The sequence below is a fragment of the Poecilia mexicana genome, unplaced genomic scaffold (assembly GCF_051168715.1).
Source record: "Poecilia mexicana isolate PSO_F unplaced genomic scaffold, ASM5116871v1 scaffold_3, whole genome shotgun sequence".
NCBI lineage: Eukaryota > Metazoa > Chordata > Actinopteri > Cyprinodontiformes > Poeciliidae > Poecilia > Poecilia mexicana.
In genome coordinates, this window is record NW_028263372.1 from 3074168 (window position 1) to 3101737 (window position 27570).

The 27570-nt window shown below is 38.5% G+C and overlaps 2 protein-coding genes across 2 annotated transcripts in view; both read left to right on the forward strand.

Moving 5' to 3' along the window:
• vps35 (VPS35 retromer complex component) overlaps window positions 1–18018 on the forward strand; it is a 39350-nt gene extending 21332 nt beyond the window's left edge. Inside the window, exons 7-17 of the mRNA XM_088004047.1 lie at window positions 3842–3925; window positions 4491–4600; window positions 5376–5472; window positions 5592–5740; window positions 5837–6044; window positions 7473–7628; window positions 7864–7986; window positions 8064–8243; window positions 8364–8603; window positions 11455–11598; window positions 17254–18018. Of these exons, the coding sequence (XP_087860173.1) occupies window positions 3842–3925; window positions 4491–4600; window positions 5376–5472; window positions 5592–5740; window positions 5837–6044; window positions 7473–7628; window positions 7864–7986; window positions 8064–8243; window positions 8364–8603; window positions 11455–11598; window positions 17254–17433 (1671 nt within the window). The 3' untranslated portion in view covers window positions 17434–18018. The remainder of the gene's footprint in view (window positions 1–3841; window positions 3926–4490; window positions 4601–5375; window positions 5473–5591; window positions 5741–5836; window positions 6045–7472; window positions 7629–7863; window positions 7987–8063; window positions 8244–8363; window positions 8604–11454; window positions 11599–17253) is intronic.
• A 7811-nt stretch (window positions 18019–25829) lies between these two features.
• Window positions 25830–27570, forward strand: part of hdip1 (HDAC and MIER1 interacting protein 1) — a 28342-nt gene continuing 26601 nt past the window's right edge. Inside the window, exon 1 of the mRNA XM_088004048.1 lies at window positions 25830–26106. Coding sequence (XP_087860174.1) covers window positions 26041–26106 — 66 coding nt within the window. The 5' untranslated portion in view covers window positions 25830–26040. The remainder of the gene's footprint in view (window positions 26107–27570) is intronic.

Here is a 27570-nt window from a genome sequence, read left to right on the forward strand (position 1 = left end):
TATTTCAGGGTTTCCCCCAGTGTATCATAAGCCTTGCGGCCCGCCATGCTTTAGTAGCCCCCCCCGCCAGGGTAATCGTTGCTTGTTTTTATATATAAAAAAAAAAAAAAAAAATTATATATATATATATATATATATATATATATATATATATATATATATATATATATATATACCATATTTTCTGCACTATAAGGTGCACCGGATTACAAGGCGCACCTTCAATGATTGGCCTATTTTAAAACTTTTTTCATACATAAGACGCATAGAATAGACGCTACAGTAGAGGGTGGAGTTACGTTATGCATCCACTAGATGGAGCTGCACTAAAGGGAATGTCAACAAAACAATCCGATTCCGGTCAGCGAGGAGAGCTTTCCGCGACTGGGCCGGGGCGTGGCGTTTGCGCACAGCATGTTGGTGGAGAACGTGGTGCTAAATGACCTGCAGACGACCTGATTCTAGACGGTGGGTAGGTAGATGGGTCAGTCAAACTTTATTAACAAACCAGCGTTCTGACAACTATCCCAGCATGCACCGCGCGCTTCTTCTTCTACGGGGGAAAATGAAGTCGGCGGCTGCTTACCGTAGTTGCTAGACCTGTTGTGGCTCAATATTGGTCCATATATAAGGCGCACTGTCGGCTTTTGGGGAAATTGAAGGTTTTTAGGTGCGCCTTATAGTACGGAAAATATGGTACATATACATACACGTAGTCATGCATCATGCTGGTTTTATTTTTTTATTTATTTTTAGTATTATTTTTCCAGTTACATGATGCATCAAACCATACCAAATGCTTTGTCTACTTAGTCAGCCCGAGTTCATGTGTGCGGCTGTGCACAGATCAGAAAACTCGTCCCACAAACTTGAGCAACCGGAACATTTTCTGTGACGCTTATTAAAAACTCAACAGACACAAAATGGAGGAGCTACTAAAGCCAAATTAGCAGCATTGAATTAAATCTCCCATTTGTTGTGCATCTTTGCGCAGTGCAGCAGATTTAACTCACCATGCAGGGCAGGTCCAAGGCTGCATGGGGTCTTGAGCAGAATTTGATTTAGGGGCCCCTCTTCATGCTAAAAACATCAGTACCACTTACAGCTTCTGTGTTAGATTTAGAGAAATCTGGGAGAGGGAGAGTAGTTTAACTGGCCATCCTATAAACAGTTAGTTTACTAATGTGTATTTGTGAACAAACTGAGCTCAAACTCAGCTTGTTGCTATGGTAACAAAACAATCTAACTATGAAGATTGGTCTTTGAACTTTTACAAAGTAAACTTGCCAGCTCCTTAAAATCGTACATTTAAATGTTAAACAATTTAAAATATTTTAATTTATGTATGCTGAAACCATTAAATCACATTTAGCAGCATTGATCATCTCAATAAACAAATGTTACATTCATGTACAGTGGGGAAAATAAGTATTTAGTCAGTCACCAATTGTGCAAGTTCTCCCACTTAAAAAGATGAGAGAGGCCTGTAATTGACATCATAGGTAGACCTCAACTATGAGAGACAAAATGTGAAAAAAAATTTGAGAAAATCATTTTGTCTGACTTTTAAAGAATTTATTTGCAAATAATGGTGGAAAATAAGTATTTGGTCAATAACAAAAGTTCATCTCAATACTTTGTTGTATATCCTTTGTTGGCAATGACAGAGGTCAAACGTTTTCTGTAAGTCTTCACAAGGTTGGCACACACTGTTGCTGGTATGTTGGCCCATTCCTCCATGCAGATCTCCTCTAGAGCAGTGATGTTTTGGGGCTGTCGGCGGGCAACACGGACTTTCAACTCCCTCCAAAGGTTTTCGATGGGGTTGAGATCGGGAGACTGGCTAGGCCACTCCAGGACTTTGAAATGTTTCTTACAAAGCCACTCCTTTGTTGCCCTGGCAGTGAGCTTGGGATCATTGTCATGCTGAAAGACCCAGCCACGTTTCATCTTCATTGCCCTTGCTGATGGAAAGAGGTTTTCACCCAAAATCTCACAATACATGGCCCCATTCATTCTTTCATGTACACGGACCAGTCGTCCTGGTCCCTTTGCAGAGAAACAGCCCCAAAGCATGATGTTGCCACCCCCATGCTTCACAGTTGGTATGGTGTTCTTTGGATGCAACTCCGCATTCACTTTCCTCCAAACACGACGAGTTGTGTTTTTACCAAATAGTTCTACTTTGGTTTCATCTGACCATATGACATTCTCCCAATACTCTTCTGGAACATCCAAATGCTCTCTAGCAAACTTCAGACGTGCCTGGATATGGACTGGCTTAAGCAGGGGGACACGTCTGGCACTGCAAGATCTGAGTCCCTGGCGTTGTATTGTGTTGCTGATGGTAGCCTTTGTAACATTGGTCCCAGCTTTCTGCAGGTCATTCACTAGATCCCCCCTTGTGGTTCTGGGATTTTTTCTCACCGTTCTTATGATCATTTTGACCCCACGGGCTGAGATCTCGCGTGGAGCCCCAGATCGAGGGAGATTAGTAGTGGTCTTGTAGGTCTTCCATTTTCTGATTATTGCTCCCACAGAAGATTTCTTCACACCAAGCTGCTTGCCTATTGCAGATTCAGTCTTCCCAGCCTGGTGCAGGTCTACAATTCGGTTTCTGGTGTCCTCCGACAGCTCTTTCGTCTTCACCATAGTGGAGTTTGGAGTGTGACTGTTTGAGGTTGTGGACAGGTGTCTTTTATACTGATACTGAGTTCAAACAGGTGCCATTATTACAGGTAATGAGTGGGGGAAAGAGGAGCCTCTTAAAAAAGAAGTTACAGGTCTGTGACAGCCAGAAATTTTGCTTGTTTGTAGGTGACCAAATACTTATTTTCCACCATTAGTTGCAAATAAATTCTTTAAAAGTCAGACAAAATGATTTTCTCAAATTTTTTTTCACATTTTGTCTCTCATAGTTGAGGTCTACCTATGATGTCAATTACAGGCCTCTCTCATCTTTTTAAGTGGGAGAACTTGCACAATTGGTGACTGACTAAATACTTATTTTCCCCACTGTATCTGTGGTCTGTGTTAAAATATTAGCATTTATGGGGCCCCTGAAGCTCTGAGGGCTTTATGGAGCTGCTGACTTAATTTGGATTAAACAGAAGTGCAAATAATTGATCATAAATTAAATTGTATTTTTTGATTTGTTGTTTTTAAGACTAGTTGTGGCGTTTCACTGATGATGTTTTCCCATAACATATAATTACTCTGCAATATTTTTACTTTTCCTGTCTACTCCACATCTTTTAATACAAAAAACACTTTGGACCGCCCCGACCACAAGGCTTAGCAATGCAGGGTTTCTGGGGGAAATCCTGTATTGTTTTGTGTATTTTTGACTAACATTTTCTTAAACAGGTGAAGTGTTTCCCACTGAGGATTTGTAACATGGATGAACAAATTCATAGATCAGATTAGATGAGCCTTTTCTGTCAATCACAATATTGCTGAATAATTATTATTGTGTAGTTTGAAACAAGTAAATTATACATATGTGACTGTTAAGGTACATATTTATGTTGTACACATTTATGAATTATATTGTATGCGTTGAAATTTTATTTTACACATGTGGATCTTATTGTACGCTTTATGAATCCTTCTGAGATTGATTTAGCTCCATACAATACAGTTCAATAGTTAATTACAATAAACATGATACATGCTTTACTGTGTTTGTTGTGCCGATTGCACATTATCCCTCTGAGGAACAAATTAAAGACTGTTCTTTTCTGTCCTATTTTATCTATGCTATTCTCTAGTGGGATGTTCATGTACCCTTTATGCCTAGTGAGCATTGCAATAGAATTATTGCTTTTCCTATTGTCCACAGATTGTCCTTTCTGGAGTCCTGGAGCAAGTTGTGAACTGTAGAGACTCATTGGCTCAGGAATACCTAATGGAGTGCATTATTCAGGTATATGGTGCAGATTTTCTGTCTTTCTGAGATTATGCTTTACTATTAGTAAAGGTCTTAGAAACATCTTGTATGATAGTAAGTATGAATATTGTGGCATCTGCAAACAGAGAACGTGTTTTGGGAACATTTGTTCAATTTCTTAGCCCAAGGAAACAAGATTTATAGTTAATGGCAGGGCTACAAAATTACAGTTTGAGCTAATTAGTATTTTGCAAGGCATGCTATCTTTTACTGCTGTAAGCATGGCTGAACAGGAGCCTTCTCCTGAAAGGCTTTTGACTATATTTTTTTCACAGTGTGAATTACAGCAAAACACCCTTCTCAAACATGCATGCATAAACTAAAATACTTTCATAGCACTCAATAAAAACATTTATTGTTTTTTGTTGCTGATTCTGACTGGTTTGTTCCACATTTAGGTTTATTGGAACAGTAACTGTTTAAATGTATTCTCATGGTAAAGAAGTCAAACATGGACGAAAGTTGTGTACTGATTTTGTTAGCTCTGTCAATCAGCAGTCAGCTCTTCCTCAATGTGTCTTCAATTCTCTGGTTCTGTTAGGTTTTTCCAGATGAGTTTCATCTTCAGACCCTTAACCCTTTTCTGCGTTCCTGTGCTGAGTTGCATCAACATGTCAACGTAAAGAACATCATCATTGCACTTATTGACAGGTACACTTTCACTTAACTCAAAGTGGGAAAGCCAAAGGTTTTGCACTTTCTTCACCATAGATGAAAACATTTTGTAGTTTTTGTATTCCTAAGCCTTCCACAGTAACAAATTATCTTTTAATGGCTATATATTGAAATCATGACAACTGTCCACAGTTAGCTTGCAAGTAATTGCAGACATCTAAGCATACCTTCTCTTCATGTTTTCTGTGTTTTTCATACTCTTATGCACATTGGAGTGGACATATACAGGTGCTGGCCATAAAATTAGAATAACATGAAAAGTTCTGGAAACCACTGCAGAAATATTTACAGTAACAGTGTGGAGTGGTTGAGCTGAAAAGCTGCAGTCAGGATGGATCTTTTACTTTCAGCATCTCTGGAACAAAACAGTCTCTTCCTTCTCATTTTTCTCAGTATGTGACTTTAAGTCAGTATTCATTTCACCCGCAGACACAAAACCCAGATAGTGGAAATAAACTTATTGAGGGCATTTCTGCATAAAGCATGGCAACAAACATCTGACCAATCACACAACATTTTGTGTACTGATCTCTGTCAAAATAGTTTGACTTGGTGTTGAGAAATGGAGGTGGATTCCTCTTTGAACAAAATGATGCAATTTTTATCATGCATTTGTCACTGAGAACACTTTGAATAAAGTATGTAGGAGCTTTTACTTCAATTGCTAAACATCTTTTTACAGAGTCACACACAGAACAATCTAAAGTAGATTTTCCATGCTATATATAATATGTGCCGTTTTGTCTTTCAGACTTGCTCTATTCGCTCATAGAGAAGATGGTCCAGGCATTCCACCTGAAATCAAATTGTTTGACATTTTCTCTCAACAAGTGGCCACTGTTATTCAAGTAAGATACACACACAACTGCAAAAATATATGCATCTTGTGCATGACTAGAGCAAACAAGCTGAGTTTTAACAGTATGGTGTACACACTTAACATACTGCAGAATTATGTCTTCTTCAGTCACGCCAGGACATGCCATCAGAGGACATAGTGTCTTTACAAGTGTCTCTCATCAATTTGGCTATGAAGTGCTACCCTGACCGTGTTGACTATGTGGACAAAGTTCTGGAAAGCACGGTAGAAATATTTAACAAGCTCAACTTGGAACAGTAAGTTTGGCGAATTCAGAAAAGTATAAGTCTGAACTGATGTATGTGCAGTGCCAGTTTTTAGTTTGCTTATTTGGACCCTCTTTTATTCTGTAGCATAGCAACTAGTAGTGCTGTGTCCAAAGAACTTACCCGTCTTTTGAAGATCCCAGTGGATACCTACAACAATGTGCTGATGGTGCTCCAACTCAAGCACTTCCCACCTCTCTTTGAATACTTTGACTTTGAGTCCCGCAAGACCATGAGTTGTTACGTACTGAGTAACACGTTGGAGTCCAACACCATTATTGTTTCACAGGAACAGGTTTGTACAAATACTTCAGTTTCTGCACGGTCTTGTCTTTTTCCTAAACTCACAATAAAAGCTTTCTTGTAGCAACATTTCATCCATTGACGTGTGTGATAAACATACATTTTATGCCTAAATACTCCTTTAATTCTTCTTATAGGAAGCTAATCAGAATCAAGATCAGCTTTATTGACCAAGTTTGTGCAAAGAAAGGATGACACTGATTTCTGTTTCATTTTGCTCTCAATGTACAGACATTTTAAGTATAAACATATGTATTTTTTCTGGGAAGAAAAAATGAGAAGAGCAGGAAAAAAAGAAAAGAGCTGTGAAATACTCTCATTGCTCATGTTGACTTTCTTCCAATTGTTTTTCTCAAATAGCACTGTGTAGTACAGACAGAAAGGTAAACGTCTGAACAGTCTGTGTCCTGTATGTGTGGGGACTGTAGAGATTTATCTACCTTTTTCCTGACCCCAGACCTGCACAACTCCTGGTTGTAGGGAGGGTCAGCCCTGATCCACTCCGCAGTCTAATCATGTCCTCTTTTGTGGCTAAGTCAATCCACACAGTGATTGACAAACACAGAACAGACTTAATAATTTCCATGAAGATGACCAGCAAGGAACGCAGGATTTTTCTTACTAGGCTTTCTTCCAAACAAAGATATGTGAGGATTATCTCAGGTTCCAAGAAAAGGTGTATCCCAAGAGTCTGAAGAGCAGCACAATAGGCAGTGTTGCTTAGTACACTCAGAGGGATGGGGATGTGAGGGGTTTTCCCTGCTAGTCAGTTGTCATTTGCACAGTCTTAAACGAGTTAAGCTCCAGGTGGACCAGCTAATCAACCTTGACTTCTATGCACGGACTTGTTTACAGGATCAGACAGGGGTGTCAGTGGTGTCTTATGCTAAGTTTAGTTTCACAGATGGGTCTACCATGGTAGACATTTCTAAACAGAGAAGATCACTAAAGAGAGAACACATCTGTGAGTGACTCCAGTGCTGATAGTTTTTATTAATTAGAAGAGGCTGCCCAGCCTCATCTTCTGCTGCCTGCCACTTAGGAAGTGGGCACCGTAAGCCAAGCATACTATGTATACCATGAAGTTGTATATATTGGAGGGGAGGCCGATCGCCGATTACCAATCTTTAAAACATCTGATCTGCCAGTTCCAATTTTGACCGATAATTTTTGTGTCTGAAATGTCACCAAATATTGGAAGAAAGTCAGAGTTGGCAACAGTGAAGTGACTATTGTTAAATGCAAATGAGTTATTAGCCATGATCTGGTCAGCTGGTCTATCAGTCAAACCTCTCAGAGCAGAGCAAAAGAGGACAGTGTCAGTTTTCAAACCAACTGCTGAGTACAACAAATTCATACTGTATTATACATATTTTTAAATGATTGGATATTTCTAAATAGTAATTCAATGTATATGTAGGTGGACTCGATCTTGAGCTTGGTTTCCACACTGATACAAGACCAGCCAGACCAACCAGCTGATGATCCTGACCCCGAGGATTTCGCCGAGGAACAGAGTCTTGTTGGCCGCTTCATTCATCTTTTCCACTCTGAAGATCCTGATCAGCAGTATCTTGTAGGTTCTTCCCTTAAAGTTTGTTGTAGGGGAAAGGTAATGTCGTACTGTAGTGAGCTGCCTGTTATGGAAATATTTTCATATTAGAGGCCTGTTGCCAAATGCTGTTCTAAGAGCAAATAGTATTGTACTTTACAAAGGGTTTTAGTGTGTTAGAGGGAGGTGTGTGGTGTTCACTGACGATGAAGATGACAGTGATGCATTTGCTGGCTGTAATGTTGTTTTTGGGTTTTAGATTCTTAATACCGCCCGGAAACATTTTGGTGCTGGAGGAAACCAGAGGATCCGCTACACCTTGCCTCCTCTGGTGTTTGCTGCCTATCAGCTGGCCTTTCGATACAAAGCCAACTCATCAGTGGTCAGCATACCTTTATTTTCCACCATCCCACCTGCTACACTGTTGGTATTGAAATACTGAAATGTTTCCATTTTTAGGATGACAAGTGGGAAAAGAAGTGCCAGAAGATATTTTCCTTTGCCCACCAGACTATCAGTGCACTTATCAAGGCTGAGCTTTCTGAGTTGCCTCTGCGACTGTTCCTGCAGGGAGCGCTGGCTGCTGGTGAAATTGGCTTTGAGAATCATGAAACGGTGGCATATGAGTTCATGTCACAGGTAGAGTAAATGTTTGTCTTGTGCTAAAACAACAAGAGCTGGGTCAGACAGAAAATCATATTTGTGAGATTGACATGAGTCGGGATGTTGTACTTCCTCCTAATGTTTCCATCTCTTTAGGCCTTTTCTTTGTATGAGGATGAGATTAGTGACTCCAAAGCCCAGCTGGCAGCCATCACTCTGATCATCGGCACCTTTGAACGAATGAGATGTTTCAGTGAGGAAAATCACGAGCCTTTGAGGACTCAATGTGCCCTGGCTGCTTCCAAACTTTTAAAGAAACCAGACCAGTGCCGAGCCGTCAGCATATGCGCCCATCTCTTTTGGTCAGGTCGCAGCACTGACAAAAATGGCGAAGAGGTATGCGTCTCATTTTATGCCTGCTAATTCCACAGAAAATATGTTAATAGATCAAACATGCAAATATATGCTAAAATGGTTTTAAGGTGGAAACATTTTAAATCAGTGCTCTCAAACTCCCTTCCTCAAGTGCCAGATTTCTGAGACTTTTAGATGTGTTCCTTGTTCTAAACCAGGGGTGTCAAACTCAAGTCCTCTGCTGTCCTGCAGTTTTTAGATGTGCCACAGCTACAAAACACTGGAATGAAACGGCTTCATTACCTCCTTGTATAGATAAGTTCTCCACAGCCTAATTATTCTATTCAGGTGTGGTGCAGCAGAGGCACATCTAAAAGTTGCAGGACTCTGGCCCTCAAATTACTTACCTGAAACAACCACAAACATAATTTGAATTGAGGTTTTGTTTTTCTTTTTTGATGCAAACAAATATCAGAAATGATGAACAGTTTATCTGGTGTTGACTAAGATAACAGTTTTTATTAAACTGAATGATGTAAAGTATTTTTGAATACTCTACATCAAAAATAAAGTATTCAAATTACTGTGTTTGAATTGAACACAGTGATTTTCAAGCAACTTACAAGAGGTTCCTACCAGCTCTGAAAACATCAACACCTCGAAGGTTTAAATGAGGAATACATCAAGACAGAGACTTTTTTGTATGCGTTTGTGATTTTCAGCCTGGTTCTGATCGACGAGGGCTGAATATTTACTTCAACAATGCAGCTTATCTCTGCATTCCCTTTCAACACAGAAGACAAATTTTAAAAAAGTCTGAATTCCAATCAGGAAAGTCTGAGATTTTGCAACCAAAACTGGGCCCATATTCTCAGAGATTCTCAAATTTGTTTTGGAGAGTTCATATCTTAGCCTAAAAATTCTTTCTGAACTTCAGAGTGATTCAGCCTGCTGCTAAGAGCAACTCAGCGTGGAGTGGACAGAAATTCCTAACTTAATGAGAAGGTGTGGTTGACCCTGAAAACATGAAACAAGACTTAAAAAACAAACAAGTACGCTGCCAGTAGGCAATCAATAGACATTAACCAATCCTACAGTCTCGTTAGAATTAAGAAATGTGTCGTATGATGTTGAAAGTATGCAAAATTGAATTGCCACACAGCATCAACATTTTTGAATGCACCTTTTTTATTTCTGTGTCATTATTTTGATTGGTCAGGACTTTTTGTCATGCTGGTATTTTACGAGTTGTCTATTTGATAGTAATGTGGACCCTCAGCTGTCAGTCATTTGTCGTGATTACTTGCTTGTATAAAATGACCAACATAAAGTGGGATAAACCAAACAAGACAGGAGCAGAGACTGCTGTTGGCAGAACTCTATCCTTTTTATAGAATATTTCTTTTTGATAGTTTTCCCACCATCTTAAGGCCCCCACATATTTGGGTGTACTGTGCGCACTCCATGAACTGCACAGAGTTTGTGCGTACTGATTTCCTAAAATTCTCTCGTGACAAATTCCTTTATTTCACACAATCCTAATGAGAACTAGCAAGTTTGATGAGCTATTTGGGTGCCTAACTCTGTTTCTTCTCCATCTGGGAAACCTCAACTCTGTCAGTGTGGGGCAGAGAATGGCAGTCACATGTCAGAGAACCGCTGCCCAGAGCCAGCGCAGCATCCTACTGCGGATCGGGGCAGAGGAGCAGCAGGAGGCTGCGCTGGATTTATCTGTAATCAGATGGGATCCGTTCATAATACGCTTAATTTATAATGTTCCAAAAGCACAATTGTGGTCGATGTAATAATTTGTGCAGCAATCCAAAACAAGCATATACTCTATCATCAGTACCTGCCGTTGTTCTAAAAAAAAAAAAAGTCACACTCAACTTATCAGACCACCTCTCTGCTCTGCTGCTGATAAAGAAGTCTGAGACGATGTTCTGTTTTTTTGTTCTTTTAATTCTGCATAATACACCATCTCAATATTTACCTGAATATAGTAACAAAGCCTGTTGCCTTTAAGCATTTTTGCTTCACTGCGACAAGTCTGTTGACTTTTATCATGTTGATGTTGACTTTAAAACAATATCAAGTTGTGTAACCTTATCAGCCCGGAGTAAGCTTGATTTACTTAAACTAACAGTTTCCACCACTGTTCTTTGTTGGTGTGCGACACCAAGAAACGTGTATGCAGTCATAAAAATTGACCTTTGCGCAGGCATGGCTGGCGGATGTCTACTTTGAGTCCACGTAGAGTTCGCATAGAGTACGCGCTGACCTCTGCGGACTGAAGTACACCAGAGTATGTGGGGGCCTTTTGGCTCTCTAAAAGTCCTCCTCACTACTCCTAACATTTTGTCACTTTAGGAGCTCGCGCCAGGCCTAAGTTGCTTTGTGAATAACTTTCATCTTACCAAGTTAAAATCCAAATTAAAATCTTAAATTTCCAGAAATTTTATGAATTTTGCTACTAGCCCCTAGTGATGTCAGTTTTGGAATCCTGGAATTCTAGAATCATAAGAATTCTTGGTGTTATGATTCTTTTAGAATATGAGTCAAAGGGTTAGGGTTAATACTTATGGTAGGGGTGCACCGATAAAGATTTAAAAATCAGTTTATTAGCTCTATTGAGCTAATAAACTTACACAACTCTGAACAGCCTCAGTTAGTGAATATTCTCCTGTACAAAATTCATAAAATAAAGTATCTATCTTATTGTTTGTCACTTAAGTGGTTGCTTCACTCTGTCAGCAGAATATTTGAATAGTTTTTTCATGGGATGGTCACATGTAGTAAACATTTAAACCAATATGCCAGGTAAAAATATTGCCTGTCATACCTGTGCTTTGGTCCGTATTCACTTGTGTTTGATTTTTTTTTTTTTCTTTAGATTCGTGATGGGAAACGTGTGATGGAATGTCTAAAGAAAGCCTTGAAGATTGCCAACCAGTGCATGGATTCATCATTGCAAGTCCAGCTTTTCATTGAAATCCTCAACAGATACATCTGCTTTTATGAGAGGGAAAATGATGCGGTAAGCTTTCTTCTATAAATTTCCTCTTTTTTTTTTTTGCCTTTTATGAAATATTTCCTGTTGGCTCTGCTGGGAGGACATGACAATTTGTTTGCATTTTCTCTTACTGTCATTTTGCACTGACCACAACTTTATTTCCTGAATATCTGTCTCCTATTGGTATTGCTTTTTCTGTCATTTGTATTGCTGTTGTCTTTAGTTTCGCAATAAATCATTCTTCCATTAAATGCAATGAAATAATTACGTAATTATAGCTGAGTGAAAGTGGTGAACGAGATGGTTGTTTTTTTATGTGGAACAGTCTAGGACTCCAAGTTGTCCTTTAAATTTTAAAGATGAATTATCTGTTTGTATTTTTTTTCCTGAAGTTTCTGTAACCTTTGTTCTTTAGCTCAGAATTATTTTTTTTATTTTCATGACTTCTTACTTCTATACTTCTCTGGTAACTAGCCTTTGCATCTTCTCTACAAATATATGTCCTTACTTGTCCATATTTGTCTCTTCCGTTGCATCTTGATTTTTGCATCCCCATTAATTTCAACAGTTTGCTTTAAAACTTTGCGACAAAAGTGATTTTTGACTTTGAAGCTCAATCTTGAATTAGTTGAAGGTCTCTTGTTCTCCTACATGTGAACCGTGTGGAAGTGGGAAAGAACTACTATGGCTTTAGCAGGGACTCTGTGTAAACCTGGAGTTGAAGATTACACGGAGCTGACGCTGAACTGCTAAAAAATCTGGTTTAAAAGTAAAAGTCCGTCTCCACAGCTGTGAAGAACTGAGGATGCACTCACACCAGCCTAGGATTAGACACCTGAAATTGTTTGTCTAGAAAGTCCAATTTGTTTGATAGGTAAGAAAGCAAATTTGAATCATAAAATGGTCTAAAAAAGCGAACTCCGATCCGCCTAAAAACCTCGGTCTGGGTCCGGTTGAAGCGAACTCTGAAATGTAACTGGTCTTGAGACCATTCCAAATTCAGGAAGTTGGCTACAGAGCAGTGCATTCTGGTCAATATATTACTCTCTGCTCTGTGGGTTAACAAAGATGTTGTTGGTTGTCATGGTAACAGGTCTACATGGTGACAGAAAGCGAGGATAAGCAGAATATAAATGGTTTAAAGTTGTTTTACAACTGTTATCAGCTTATTTTCCCTTTGCTGTGGCGCTCTGCAGCTGCTGTAATTTTTAAACCTTTAATAAATGACAAAAAAGGGACTAATTTGCTTTGTTTGAACCTAAAGTATATGAGTCATGGTTTGTTACATTTTGACGAACTAATAAAATTAACAGCGGCAACTATGTAATTATTCACCAATATAAAAAAGCAATTTGCTTAGTCCTCTCTTGCATTTTGACAGAAACCAAACTGTTTATAGCAGGGGTCCCCAAACTTTTTCCTGTGAGGGCCACATAACTTTTCCCTTCTCTGGTGGCGGGCGGAGTCAGTTTGTAACAGAAAAAGTCTGACGATTGCAGGAGTGCCTAAATGAAAAAATGTATTGTTTTCCAGAAAGCACAATTAAATAACCGTCTCTGGGTTCTTCACAGAACAAAAGTCAGGAAATAACACTATTTATGAAATAAATACCGTATTTTCCGGACTATAAGCCGTACCCCCAAAGTGTTTTTAAATAACCAGTAAACATACATATATAAACCGCAGATATTTCTGCCGCTCAGGTTTTCCACAGCGATGCAGCAGCAGCAGAGGGGCGGACAGCCAAAATTTAAGTAATAACAGGTCAATTGAATATCACATTTATTAAAAGAAAAAGTTGCCAAGTTTAGATTTAAGTTTCTGAATAGTAACTGTAACAGTAAAAGTGCTGATCCTTCGTGTCTGCTACTAGCATGTGCTAAATGAAAATGGGCGCCTTCTTCTTCTTCTGCTTCTTCTTCTGCTTCTTCCTCTGCTTCTTTAGATTTCAACAGCAGCTTGGATCCATTACTGTTGCACTACTGTCATCTATTGGATCTTAATATCTATACCTCAAATTATCATAATGATCCCAGTATTTAAAAAAACTGAATCTTCTTTTTTCCCCTCAATGCTATTTAACTGATCAACAACATTCTCAAATTTCAATTCCCTATTAAAACCTAATTCCATTTTAATGGGCGCTTTCTTCTTTGATTTCCAATTTTGACTTCCAATGATTCACTTCCTGCTAAAGAGCCCCCTGGTGGTTGAAGAAAAATCCACATATAAACCACACTGGGCTATAAGCTGCATGGTTCAAAGCTTAGGAAAACAGTAGCGGCTTATAGTCCGGAAAATACGGTATATGAAAAAAGTCAAAATGCTCTCTGGTATTGTTCAGGGGGCCGGATCCGGCCTGCGAGCCATAGTTTGGGGACCACTGGTTTATAGATTTATATCAAGGGAGAATACTTGCAAACATCAGCAATTTTCTCAGCTTTAATTTTTTTTTTTTAAGTTTATTTGATAGGAACAGACACACATCGACATAGACAAACTGAATAAAACAGCAGTCCCATGTTTGCATCATGGTGCAATAGCAAGAGCTAATTCGCAGCACTTGTCCCTAGATGGGCTTTTAAAAAGTAACTCTAAAAATTGAAGTGATAATCATTTAAAATGTATGCAAACAGAAAAATGTAAAACATCAAAAATGGGTACAGTTCTGTTTTTGACATAACCAGAGTTTTGTTTGATTTTTGAACGTACTAAAACTGGTTACAGACTTTAAATGAACAGGAAGTGAGTTCCAAACTGCATATCCTCTCACACTTTGAGCAAAAGTGGTTCCTCAAAAGGGGACCTTACAGTTTCCATCCAAAGCTGCTCTGGTAGATCTGCTATTGCCTTGCGGTCTCTGTATGCAGTCTCTGTGGTGTAGGTGCAAGTCCATTTAAACACTTAAAAATCAATTTTAAAACGTTATAATTTAGAAAATTTGTAAAATCCAAAATGTCAAATTTAGTCAGCATGTGACAGTGGTGGAATCTAATCGGCTTTTGATGTAAAACCTTTAAGGCCCGATTATAGAGACTTGCTAATGGTTTGAGTTTGACTAGTCTGAGACCAGACAGGAGCTCCGTAGGTAAAATGTGAGGATCAGTGAGTTCAGAAACATCTCTGCACAGTGAAGTGTCAAACAATGTCTAATAATTTTAAAACAATTTGTATTCAATCTAATAGTTTTGCAGATTGTATCAACTTGGCTCCTAAAATTTAACTGAGCATCCAGAATTATTCCTAAATATTTTTCTTGTGATATTGTTCAATAGGTCCCCATTGATCTGAATATTCAAGGACTGTAATGATGTTTTCTTGATTGAAAAGCAAATCACTTTGTTTTCTTTGTATTGAGAGTTAAGCAAGAATCCTTTAGCCATGTTGATAATCTCTGCAGACTGTTCTGAAGTTTTTCACTGACAACAATACCACTTTTGTCCAATGTGTAAACAATGGTGTCATCAGTATACATTTGCAGATTGACTTCAGGACAAATTTCAGGACGACTGTTAACATACAAACTAAAAAGGACTGGACCTAAGATGGTTCCTTGTGGAATCCCTGTTACAATTTTGCCGAAGATTTACTGTTATTAATGACAGATTGTTCACGATCTTTCAAATATGATTTAAACCAAAACAATGACCGTTCGGAGAAATTAAATGATGAAAGCCTTGAGATCAGTAAATTTAAGCCATGTTTATAGAAATCGGGTAAGAAATAAAGGCGCTGCGATCATTTTTTGTGACAGATTCATGTTCATACTGCATTGGAACAGTTTGGTTTTGTGGACAGACTCACTGCGTCAGTAATGGCGCCTGTAGGAGCGTTGCTAGCGTTAGCGGCTTATAGGCCATGTCCAAACCAGTAATGTATATAAATGGAGAAATTCCTACTGTAGGAAACCTACGCTAAAATCTGTTTTTGTTGACTTTTTGTGAAGAAGGAAGTTGCACTGGTCTTCTTCAGAGGTTTTGTGTCGATTCCTTCAGTAGATCTTGGTGCAGTGCCCCCACAGGCAACAGGGGGAACAGGTTTTTCAGTTAGTTTGGGTCGTTTGTCACACTGCAGTGTCAATCAAACCGAGTCTATCCGGTGTGAAAACACCCTCAAACTGGAAATTACATGCAAGTGTTTTCCTAAGCATCAGAAGAAACAGAATAGAACTTGAGAAATGTACATAATTGTCCATTAATGAAAATTAAAGCCTATTAAAGTTAGAGCAATTATTTCATGAGAGAAAATGTTGCAGACCCATTAAAAAACTCAAACCTATATTGGCTCCTCTCCACCTGATGCTTGGCAAAGCCAAAGACTAAAATGCAACTGGCCTGGTTTCCTTCTACAAACTGATTACATGTAATCAGCTCAGATGGTTTAACGTTTTAACATGCTTTGCTTAAACTGCACTGTATTTATTTTATTTTATCAAACCTTTATTTCACCAGGAAAATCCCATTGAGATTAAAGGTCTCTTTATCAATAGAATTCTGGCTAGAATGGCATTTGATCCAAGGATGAGATGGATTTTAGTTGTGAATTAGACCAGATGTGTAAAAGTATATCTAAGAGATACTACATTTAATATTGCTAATCACAGCAAGTAGATAAAAAATTGTGATCCAGTCAGCTGTTAGAGACATTTGTAGAAACATTTGAACCTCCAGCCTTGTGTTTTCCTGCTGCTTATGAAACTGACAGAAGAGGTGAGGGTTGAGAGGAGGGAGAAATGGAGGTGTAACTGTCAGTGACGGTTACATCACCATAGTGATTCATTGATGTTAATAGTCTTAGTCTACATGTAATTTGAGTTAATCCATCTTTAAAGTTAAGGTTTTCTCGCACACCATGGTGTTATAGGTGGAGTGCCTTACTGCAGCCCTGTGTGTGTGTGTGTGTGTGTGTGTGTGTGTGTGTGTGTGTGTGTGCGTGCGTGCGTGCATACCTTGTGGGGACCCAGAAAACGCTGACCCAAAAATGCTGCTTTTGGGGTTACAAGGTGTGAATTGAGTTTTGGTTAGGTATATATGGGTTAGGGTTAGGATAAGGGTAAGTAGTTAAGGCTGTAGAAATGAATGGAAGTCAATGGAAAGTCCCCACAAAGACAGCCACACAAATGTGTGTGTGCGTGTTGCCTTCAGGCATTGATTGTCTATGCCAAACTGAAGTTGTGAAAGCAGCATCATAAATAGTCTGTGCGTTTTCAGTGTTCAACTGCAGGGTTGCACAGCGAGGGGCTGCTTCAGTTTAGGGGACAGTTAATGGGGCATTTGGACATTCTCTGTTACCGGAGAGTATCAGTGAGACGCCTTCTAGAAAAAAATTGGTTTTAATTCCTTTTTTTGGCCTGCTGAATACACTCTAAAATCAAAAACTATGTTGAGTTACTGTTTTCTTCTGAATACATGTTGGAATCAATTTGAATCCCTTCTTGATTTCTTCTGAATGTGGTCTGCTTTATCTTTGGTTCTCATCTGTTAGCTGAGCAGGTGTACAGAGCAGCTTGAGGAACTTCACACCATTAACTGTTGATATTTTATCGTAGCCAGTCAGGTTTGGGTTTCAGTTTTCTGAACTCCAGCATGCTTCTGCTAAACGGCTTAAATCATGTGAACCAAGAAACAATTCAAACCTCCTGTGTTCAATGAAATACTAATGTTGTTCCTCTCCATGCAGGTGACTCTGCAGGTACTAAACCAGTTGATCCAAAAGATCAGGGAAGATCTTCCTAACCTGGAGGCAAGTGAAGAAACGGAGCAGATCAACAAACATTTCAACAACACGTTGGAGCATCTCCGTCTGCAGAGAGAGTCTCCAGAGTCCGAGGGACCTGCATACGAGGGATTGGTCCTTTGAAACCAGTAAAGTTTGCCCTCTGTTACATTTCAGGGAGCTATGAAAATGTATCGCTATCATATTGTGACATGCATCTGCACACGCACTCACTGAGAAGCATCAGGTAGGCCAGAAATAAACAGAAACGTAGAGGAGAGCTAAATCACTCAGTCTTTCATGTTATTGTATTTTCCTTTGTTTTATTTACTCATTACTTTCTCAAATATATATTTTTGTGCAGCTGGTTAGATCAGTAAATAAGCATGTCAGTAATGCTAAAATTCTCATTCCTCCTAGCTGATAGTCTGACAGCTGGACACAGGCCGTATATGTTTAATGCCTGTTGCTGTGAGAAATTATCTACAGAATTGAACTGTGGTCTTCTAAAATGTACAATTTCACAGCTTTTTTGGTTATTTAGAACGTGTCTGTAGCACAAAATGTTCTTTCAAACTACAACACATAAAATGTTTTTGCTCCAAGGAAAAGATTCCAATTTACAGGTTTTCAATTAAAATGTAATCAAACATTTGAACAATGAGTTAATAAATAAGAAACACTGCATGATTATTGTTTGTAATAAATAAACTAATTAAATGTAGAAAATGTCCTTGCTCTTGTTCCTCTGTACTTGTGCTTTTTCTTTTTAGGTAACCAGTAGTAATGGCCTGTTCTAGGTTGCCTCAAACTAAAGTCCTTTCAGTCAGTCAAATCTCTGTAATTTGAGCTGTGTAGTTCATGAACTAAAACCAGTTTGGTTGGTTACGTTTTTCCTAGAACTGTGAGCTTCTGAACATGTTCATTTTTGTTGTTCATTAGGCAAGGCTGATTATTTTACCATTAGAATGTGTTTAAAACACATTATTGATTGATACATGGTTAGAATGGAAGTCATTGGGACCAAAATGGTACTGAAGGTAAAGAGTATATACAAACTGCATTTCACTTGTTCTAGATACCTTACAGTGAAAAGGTGTATAGAAATGACAAAGAAATTTTAAATTAAAACCAAATCCTTGCCAAGTTTTATGGAAATTACCTTTACACAGATGTGGATATTGAGAATAAAAAAGAACAAATAAGGATGTCCCACTTTGGGTCACCAAGGCATCTTGAGCATTAAACTGCTCATAAAACATTGAACTAATTTATATTAACACTGATGGTAATTTTGGCTAGCTAAAGTATCAATCTTTGTAGTTGTTTGATGCTAATTTTGTGATTAATTGTTGCAATAATTGTTGCAAAGTGTTGCAATAATGATAGTCGTGTGGCATCAATCAACAATGATGCAAATAAAATGCCAGTACTCAAAAAAAACAACCCCAACCTTCAACATGAAAAGCAGTATAGCAAAGTTTACATTTATTTTTGCAATCATATTTGATTAAAAGGAACCATGGTTATTTATAAAAATAGTCCTTATTTGGGAAATATTTATTTTAAATGTGAAAACAATACAGTAATAATACTGTAGGTTATTTAGTTTTTATAAATTTTAAAATATTTTCACAGGAATGTCGCCATGTTTTTCCACACTGCAATGCATTCTGGGTAAATGACTAATGGTCCAACGTCCTGGCTCCTCCAGCCAAAAAATGTTTAAGCCTTTTTAATTTGAACCGCAGCGCACTGAAAACGATCGGAACGTAGAAATAACAAGAGGTGATGAAGAGGAGGAGCAAACAGAGGAAGAGGGCAGAGTTGGCCGTAGGAGCTGATGTTTTTCTGCTGCCTTCAGCTTCGTAAATGAAACAATGAATGACACTCACCTCTGGTCACTGTGTGATCAGGTGTTCTGTTTTGGAAAACAACGAAGGACCTAATCTGGACCCTGGACATTTCTCCACAACACTTTGTGCCATTTATCCCAGCAGAACCAACAAAGGCTCTAACAGCCAACGTTAAGGTAGCGTTAAGGTGATCGCTACCTTAATGAGCTAAAAATAAATGCTGTGCTGCCGCTGAGACAGGAAGAGCTGGATGCTCTTTGAGATGCTAACAGGAGCTGTATTGCCTGCGGTATTGACATCACTGATCCGACCGGACCCATGCAGGTCCGGTCCATGTCGGTGGTAACAAAGTCCGGTGTCACTGTTGCCACCACTCCAAACACTGCTGATGCCGAACCGGACACAGCGCTACAAACGCTGGGAGAAACGTCAAAGATAAGCAGTGCTACTGGAGCTATTGCTGCTGGAAATGCTAATGGAGCTAGAACACGGTACTGTAAAACCACTACCAACAGCGAAACAAAATTCAGATCCTGTTGCCTAACTGGACACAGAGCTACAGAAGTACTTACCAGCTGCTTGGTAAATAGCAAATCAACCAGTCAGATTGCAGGAACTACTTCAGGTGGAACCCAACGTAGATGGGCTACATTACCAGAATGCCATGCTGGATGCTCCTTCTTTCCGCTAAGAACAGAAAAGTGTCTTGTTTCCTGAAAGCTACTTTTTTGCATTGTTGCTGACCATGTTCATCCCTGTATGCCTGTACCATGGACACCTTTTTTATTGTAATGAACATCAAAAATAATTTGCCATCTGTTTCTTTTTCCTGCTTTGTTTTCTTATACACCAGTAGGCCGCCAACAAAGCGTAATCAGTGTCAAATGTTGGTAATCCACTAGTGCACATATGTCAGAGTCAAGGCCCGCGGGCCACATCCGGCCCGCGAGAAGGTTTTTTGCGGCCCCTGGGATGATCTTGATTTATTATTAGAACCGGCCCGCAGACCGCAGCAAGCCGACACCCCGTCTGAAAAAAAATATCTTCCTTATTTGAACTGTAAGTAGTTCTTTAAATGTTCTGTGAGATGATGTACTTACCCATGTATCCATAACAACCGGAACTTTCAATATCCACCAAGTTATTGCCGAAATATACCGTCTATTAAACGAGTGCCCCCCGGATTAATTACACTCTCTGCAGCTGCAGCTGCGAAGTTACCGTATTAACCCGATACTTGCTGGAAAGTGCAACGTCTCCCCTTTCAGAAACCGTTGGAATTTTTCCACTTAGCGCTACGTGTGGCGGAATTACGGTACTGCAAATTTAGATGTGTCGCCGGCGACACATCTAAATGCCTTGACTCTGACATATGTGGATTAATAGATTTTTGCACTTTATTTTATTGTATTTCAATCCAATTATATTTTAAAAATATTTCAGTTGTGTCTGTTGAAAATTAAAGATTACTGACAGAGCCATAAGAAAATATTTCTTTATTTATCTGATCATATTGGAATATATTTGTTAGGTTTTCAGTAGGTTCAATTAGGTTCACTAGACTATATGCGTCATTTAAAAACATTTCAATGAACATTCGATCAGTCCGGCCCTCGGCTTGTAGCTAAATTTTTTATTTGGCCCTCCGTCCATTTGACTTTGACACCCCTGCACTAGTGTGATAGGCAAGTAGACTCAGCGAGATGGTCGATTTACCCACTATTTATCTATGTTTCCTTGATTGAGGTGAGCTTTATTGAATGTGCTGGCAATAAAAGAGAATAGAGAAGAAGAAATAAAATGTCATGATTCTGCAGAACTTCTTGCCATAAAACAATCATTGAATAAGTCTGAATGCAAAGTAACAAATATGCTCAAAACATTTGGTGAGAATATTGAGGAATAAAAACAGGAAAAAATAAAAGTATTACTACACTTATAAAAACTAAGCTTCTAAAACAGTGTTTTTCAACCTTTTTTGAGCCAAGGTACATTATTTTAATTGAAAAAATCACGAGGCACACCACCAACCAAAAATGTAAACAAAGACACTCTGTATCCGCCTATATATATAGTCATTCTTATCAAAGTGTCTTGAATAGAAATCAAATAAACACAAAAATTTATTTTTATCATATTTTACATTTCTTATTTCAAATTGCACTTAACATGTCCACTTCAAAAATACACCTGAACAGCGACAACACTGTGGTGTGATGCATAAATGTAGTAACACTCATGCATCACTAATTCTCTTGTTTTAATGTAAAATCCTCTGTACCTACTGCCATCTAGTGGTAATAAAATTACATGATTACGCTGCTAGTCATTACTACAGCAAAGACACTCAAAGATGACATTATTTGCAGATAATTAATTCGTTTTCAAAAAATCTTTTAAGACCAATTACCATATTTTCCAGACTATGAGCGCACCATACTATAAACCGTACCTTAAAATTCACCCCCCCCCCCCTGGAAACTATATCAGCCGCACCGGGCTACAGGCCGCTGGTATCTCTGCCGCTCTCGGTTTTCCATAAGGACCCAGCAGAGGGCAGCAGAGGGCTGCGTCCTAATAACTGCTGGATATATTAAGGACGCAGTTCTCCGTCTCCAAATCCGGTGTTACGTCAATCCGCGTTTCCCCATCAGATACTGTTCCCCCTTCGTCTTCTTGCCTCTCCGCCCCGCCCACGCGGCAAAATAGGCGCGTGCTCGTGATGAGCACTGAGAAAGAACGCGCGTAGCAAGCACGCGCTTGTTTGGCGCGCTTGTCTGAGGAACTACGGACACCGTGAAAGCTCAAACAACATGTTTCGGCAAAGTTGTCACACTTTCTTCACGTTTTTGCGGGAAACTAATAGTAATAATACTAATAATTATAATAAATATATATGTAATACATATTATAATTATAATAAATAATATATATTTTATACATATATTATAATTATAATACATAATATGTTATATATATTATAATTATAATATATGCTGTATATATTATAATTATAATATGTTGTATATATTATAATTATAATAGATAGATAGCCTAGTGCTATATGAATTAAAAACAGGGCAATGCAATTTAATGCTCAATATTACCCATCAGATACCGTTTCCCCTGTTTTAAAGTGGGGGAACGCTGATGGGAGATTTATGGCCATCAGTTAGCGTTCCCCCACTTTAAAACAGGGGAAACGGTATCTGATGGGTAATATTGAGCATTAAATTGCATTGCCCTGTTTTTAATTCATATAGCACACTAGGCTATCTATCTATTATAATTATAATATATATATAACATATTATGTATTATAATTATATGTATAACATATATATATATATATTTATTATAATTATAATATGTATAACATATATATTTATTATAGTTATTAGTATTATAACTATAATAATAGTTATTAGTATTATTACTATTAGTTTCCCGCAAAAACGTGAAGAAAATGTGACAACTTTGCCGAAACATGTTGTTTGAGCTTTCACGGTGTCCGTAGTTCCTCAGACAAGCGCGCCGAACAAGCGCGTGCTTGCTACGCGCGTGCTTTCTCAGTGCTCATCACGAGCACGCGCCTATTTTGCCGCGTGGGCGGGGCGGAGAGGCAAGAAGACGAAGGGGGAACCGTATCTGATGGGGAAACGCGGATTCACGCCGAATTTACGTGCAGCGGCTTTATTTCCCTCCTGTACTGCCAGATCGATACTCCTCAACTTAGAAGCTGCATCATATGAGTTTGAAAACATTTCTCCGTCGTGCCTGCTGCTAGCATGTGGTTGTTCTAAATTAAAATTAGCTCGTTCTTCTTTGATTTCCAATTTTGACTTCCAATTATTCACTTCCTGCTAAAGAGCCCCCTGGTGGTTGAAGAAAAATACACAGAAAAGCCGCATGTTCAAAGTGTAGGAAAGAAGTAGCAGCTTATAGTCCGGAAAATACGGCAGGTGAAATTGGATAATTTCCACGGCACACCTGACGATCACTCACGGTACACTAGTGTGCCGCGGCACAGTGGTTGAAAAACACTGTTCTAAAACACAGGTCTTTAGACGCTTAAAGCAGGGGTGTCCAAAGTCGGTCCTCGAGGGCCGGCATCCTGCATGTTTTAGTTCTCTCCCTGGTTTAACGCACCTGGATCAAATGATGGCTGTTAGAAGGCCTAAGAGGAACATTGACGAGCTGAAAAGATTGTTTCTACCATCAGGGAGGGAACTAAAACATGCAGGATGCCGGCCCTCGAGGACCGACTTTGGACACCCCTGGCTTAAAGTAACCGGAAAACACTGTAAGCTTGTATGATCACTGCATCCTGCCTGCATTTGTTTTGTTTCATGCATATTAACTAGAAAACACTGAGCTTAAAAAGCATTGAACAGGTCGGCAATAAATAAAACGTATAAATTTTTTTTAAATACACAAGTTTAGAGGGGAAAAATCAATTGTTTCCTGAGAAGTTTCGAACCCCCTTGTATGGAGCCCTCAAAGGGACATGGGGATTGATACTGTAAGCCTTTCTTACGGTGGCCGCCGTACTTTCTGCTTTAATATAAAGTTATGTAAAGTTTTTCCATAAATGTTAATATCTTGTGAAATATCTGACGTTTTATATCTTTTTCTTTAGTATAGAAAGGCACCACAAACTTATGATATAAACAGCAACTTTCCGTAAATAGGAAATAAATATAAATACATCCTAATTTGGACTATTTATGAGTTATTATAGCGGGGTAATCAGTCATCTGACTGTTTTGATTGTGTCTCCATTGTGTTGGCTGTCTGAATGGTTTAAAGGGCTGCTTTCAGTGCTGTTCCATCTTTGACTTGACTTTAAACATGCAGTAAATAAATCGACTTTAAATCTGTTTTTTGCACCAAAGAATTAATAATAATGTAGCCGGGGCATATTCCTCTAGTCCATATATGGAAGACGCTGTGACAGAGCGCATCTGGCTTGTTAAGACACAGGTAATCCGCATTTACATTTAAAAGTGGGTAGATCGCTGAGGAGATCAGATGCAGGCTGATAACTTGTGCAAAGGCATGTTTAACATCGATTGTGAAGTGAGTTTAGAATTTATGTCTGATTCCGCCACTGATTGTTGTAGGAAATGCACTTTAGAGAGTGACGTCAAAAGCACCATTTACTGGTTTCCCTTTAGAGAAGGTAAGGGCCGTTTCTTATGATTTATCTGGCTGGTTAATGTTCTTGTCTAACTTGATTTCTTTTGTGTGTAGGTTGGCCTGCTACTGTTTCAGTTTTTGATTTGTTTCAATTTCAATTTTTTGTTTTACTTATTTTTAGATGGTTATTGTTGATTAAAAAGAACTTTTCTTTTTTGGGGTTTTGTTTAGGGAAAGGGAGTTTCTACTGCAGCCCTCTGGCTTGTTTTAAACTTGGACCTATGCTGTCCCTGGGTCCTATAGGCTGTTTTATTTAGATTGAGGAGACCAGTGGAAGGGGAGTTTTCTTTCTTTTCCTTTGTATTCACTAAGGATTTTTGTGTGAGTGTGCTTTTGTTGGGGAACACTTAAGTGCATTTAGTTGTATTTGTGTTTTCTTTATTATTCCTCCCCCAAACAGTCAAATTTTTATCTAATTGGGTTTTAATTATTTTTCAGCTTTAAGAATCCCAGGGCCAGCATAGACTTCCACCTTTAGTGTGGTCACTTGGTATAATAAAATAAATTGACTATTTTTGCTCATAAAACATTTGTGAATTCAATAAACTGTTAATCTGCAGCAGTGCCTCTGTCCATGTTTACAAACTTATCTGTGTGATCTGGTAAAAAGAGGATCTAAAGCTGTCACAATCATAAACACGTTTTATTATTATAAAACAGGGCAAACTAATGGTAGTAGAGGGCTGCACTGGGTTAACTCAGGGAATCTTATCTGTCTGTGTATCAATCAACTCCAAACCTTTGTTCTGTCACAATTATCTGTTAATTCCATTTTGATTATCATGCTCCAAACTTGGCGAGGAATGATCACCCGCTTCCTCACACACACAGAGCCAGCACCACCGCTCCTTCCCATTCATACTTGATGACGTCACACCCACATCGACACGCCCACCACCAGGTGTCAAATCCGCTGCTCCTGTCATATCAATAATTACTTATTTCATTCATATGGCTCTTACAGAGCCTCAGTCAAAACATATTTATTATTAACTATTTGGTGGAAAACGATTTATTTACTGCATGTTTATGTCTGTCAAGTCAAAGATGGAACAGCACTGAAAGCAGCCCTTTAAATAAACCATTCAGACGAACACAATAGAGACACGATCAAAACTGTCAGATAATTCATTACCCCGCAATAATAACTCAGAAATAGTCCAAATAGTTTGGATGTATTTTTATTTCTTTCCTACTTACGGAACGTTTCTGTTTATATCATAAGTTTGTGGTGCCTTTCTATACTAAAGAAAAAGATATAAAACGTCAGATATTTCACAACGAGATATTACATGGAAAACCCTTACATAACTTTGTATTAAAGCAGAAAGTACGGCGGCCACCGTAAGAGGCTTACAGTATCAATTATGCCGCATGAACTGATCAGTAGATTATTGCGAGGGGACGCAAAAGAAAAAGTTTTCCCCATGTCCCCTGGAGGGCTCCGTACCCATGTAGTCCAGCAGGTGGAACTATTGCACATTATAGTTGGTATCACATTTGTATTAAGACACTAGAAGAAGAAAAAGAAATTGATCATGATCCTGGAAGCAGACGAAGCCTCAGTCTAAGATAATATTTTTCAACTGCATGGCTCGGTGTTACTGCGGGATCATCAGGTCTGATCCGGTTCCGGTCCACGCGACTCAGAGAGGTCTGACTTCGGCTCTTCGTGTGTCTGCGGAACTGAAGGACCATGTCGGCCCACAAAACAAAGAAGGTTAAAATGGCAACTAAATCCTGTCCTGAATGTGACCAACAGGTCAGTTTGTGTACAACAGAATATCTAGTTCTGATTTCTTTCTCAGCCAAAAGCAAGTTCACCATTGCTGGGGAGAAAGAAAAATATAACATTTGTTCTGGATAATTACTGTATAATCTTTTATCAGGAGGACAAAGTTGGATCAAAACCTTGGTAGGTTGTCTGATGTTTACAGTTCTAAGGGATTTAAATGTAATCTAATTAAGTTGTCTGTTGGAGAGAAATCTGGATCCTCGCCCCTTTGGGTTTCTTTATATGTTGGTGAGATGCATGCTATGCTTTCATATACAGTGAGTGACACGTTTTTCTATTTGTCAGAGCCTTCTTGTTGGCAACAGTCCAAATAATGACACATTTAAGTTGCATTTAAAAAAATGTTACTTCACAAAATGCATTTTGTTTATATGTGCACAGTTTCATTAGAACAGCAGAAATGCAGGTTCCTAAGTGTTGCAACTCTTCTTTTCTCTTTTGTGACTGTGCAATTTTATCAGCAGTGAACATTTAGTATTTGGTAGATTGTCACATCGTGTTATTCTAGGTTATACCATCAGAGAATGAGGATAAATGATAAAGGTTTTAGAAACTTACCAACTACTGGCTCCAACCAAAGAGTGAACAATAAAGAGTTAATGTGATCCTGTGATGGTGAGAGTCAGATTTTGAGGCTTGACCACACCCACATGCTTTGAAACAACAAAAGATAGTAACTCTTGATTGCCAGTATTTCAAAACAATGCGACTCATTTAGAAGTCTCTAATTGGAAAACTCTAGAAGAAGTGTCCTCAAATGTGTTGAAAAGAGACAAAAGGTGGTTTTCATCCCAAATTGGCCAACTTCCTCTGCGATGGGGCCAGTGTTCCAAGAGACTTTTTTTGTAAGTCTTGAGAAGTTACATGTTTACCAAATTTCATAATCCTAGGTGAAAATAAATATGGTTTGGTGCTGATTGTTTTAATGCTTCTAGCAATTAAAACAATCAGCCTCACTAAACTCAATAATAGTGAGTTTAGTGAGGCTAAACTCACTATTATTAGAGTGAGTTTAGCTTTACTCTAAGCTCTAGTGATCTAGCAATACTTATGCAAATACTGCATAAATATTCATTTATGCACATATTTGGAATATGCTTAAATATTTATGGAGTATTTTGGTATATACTGCATAAATATTTGCTTAAATATTTATTTATGCAACTATTTGGTCAAATGTAGACTTTTCAAAGTAAAACATTACACTTCCTACTCAGTAGTCTAGTGTGATGTCCAAATTTGACCACTGATCTTTTCTTAGGGACCTGAAAAGAACGAATCAAAGGTTTTGTACCTTTGTCACTTTCTTTGTACGGCTTATAAAAACATTTATTGTATTATAACATGCTCAGAAATTTACAATTTCTACTAATTTTAATCCCCCGTGCTGTAAGGTCATGCTGACTTGATTTGAAACAGATCAATTGAAAC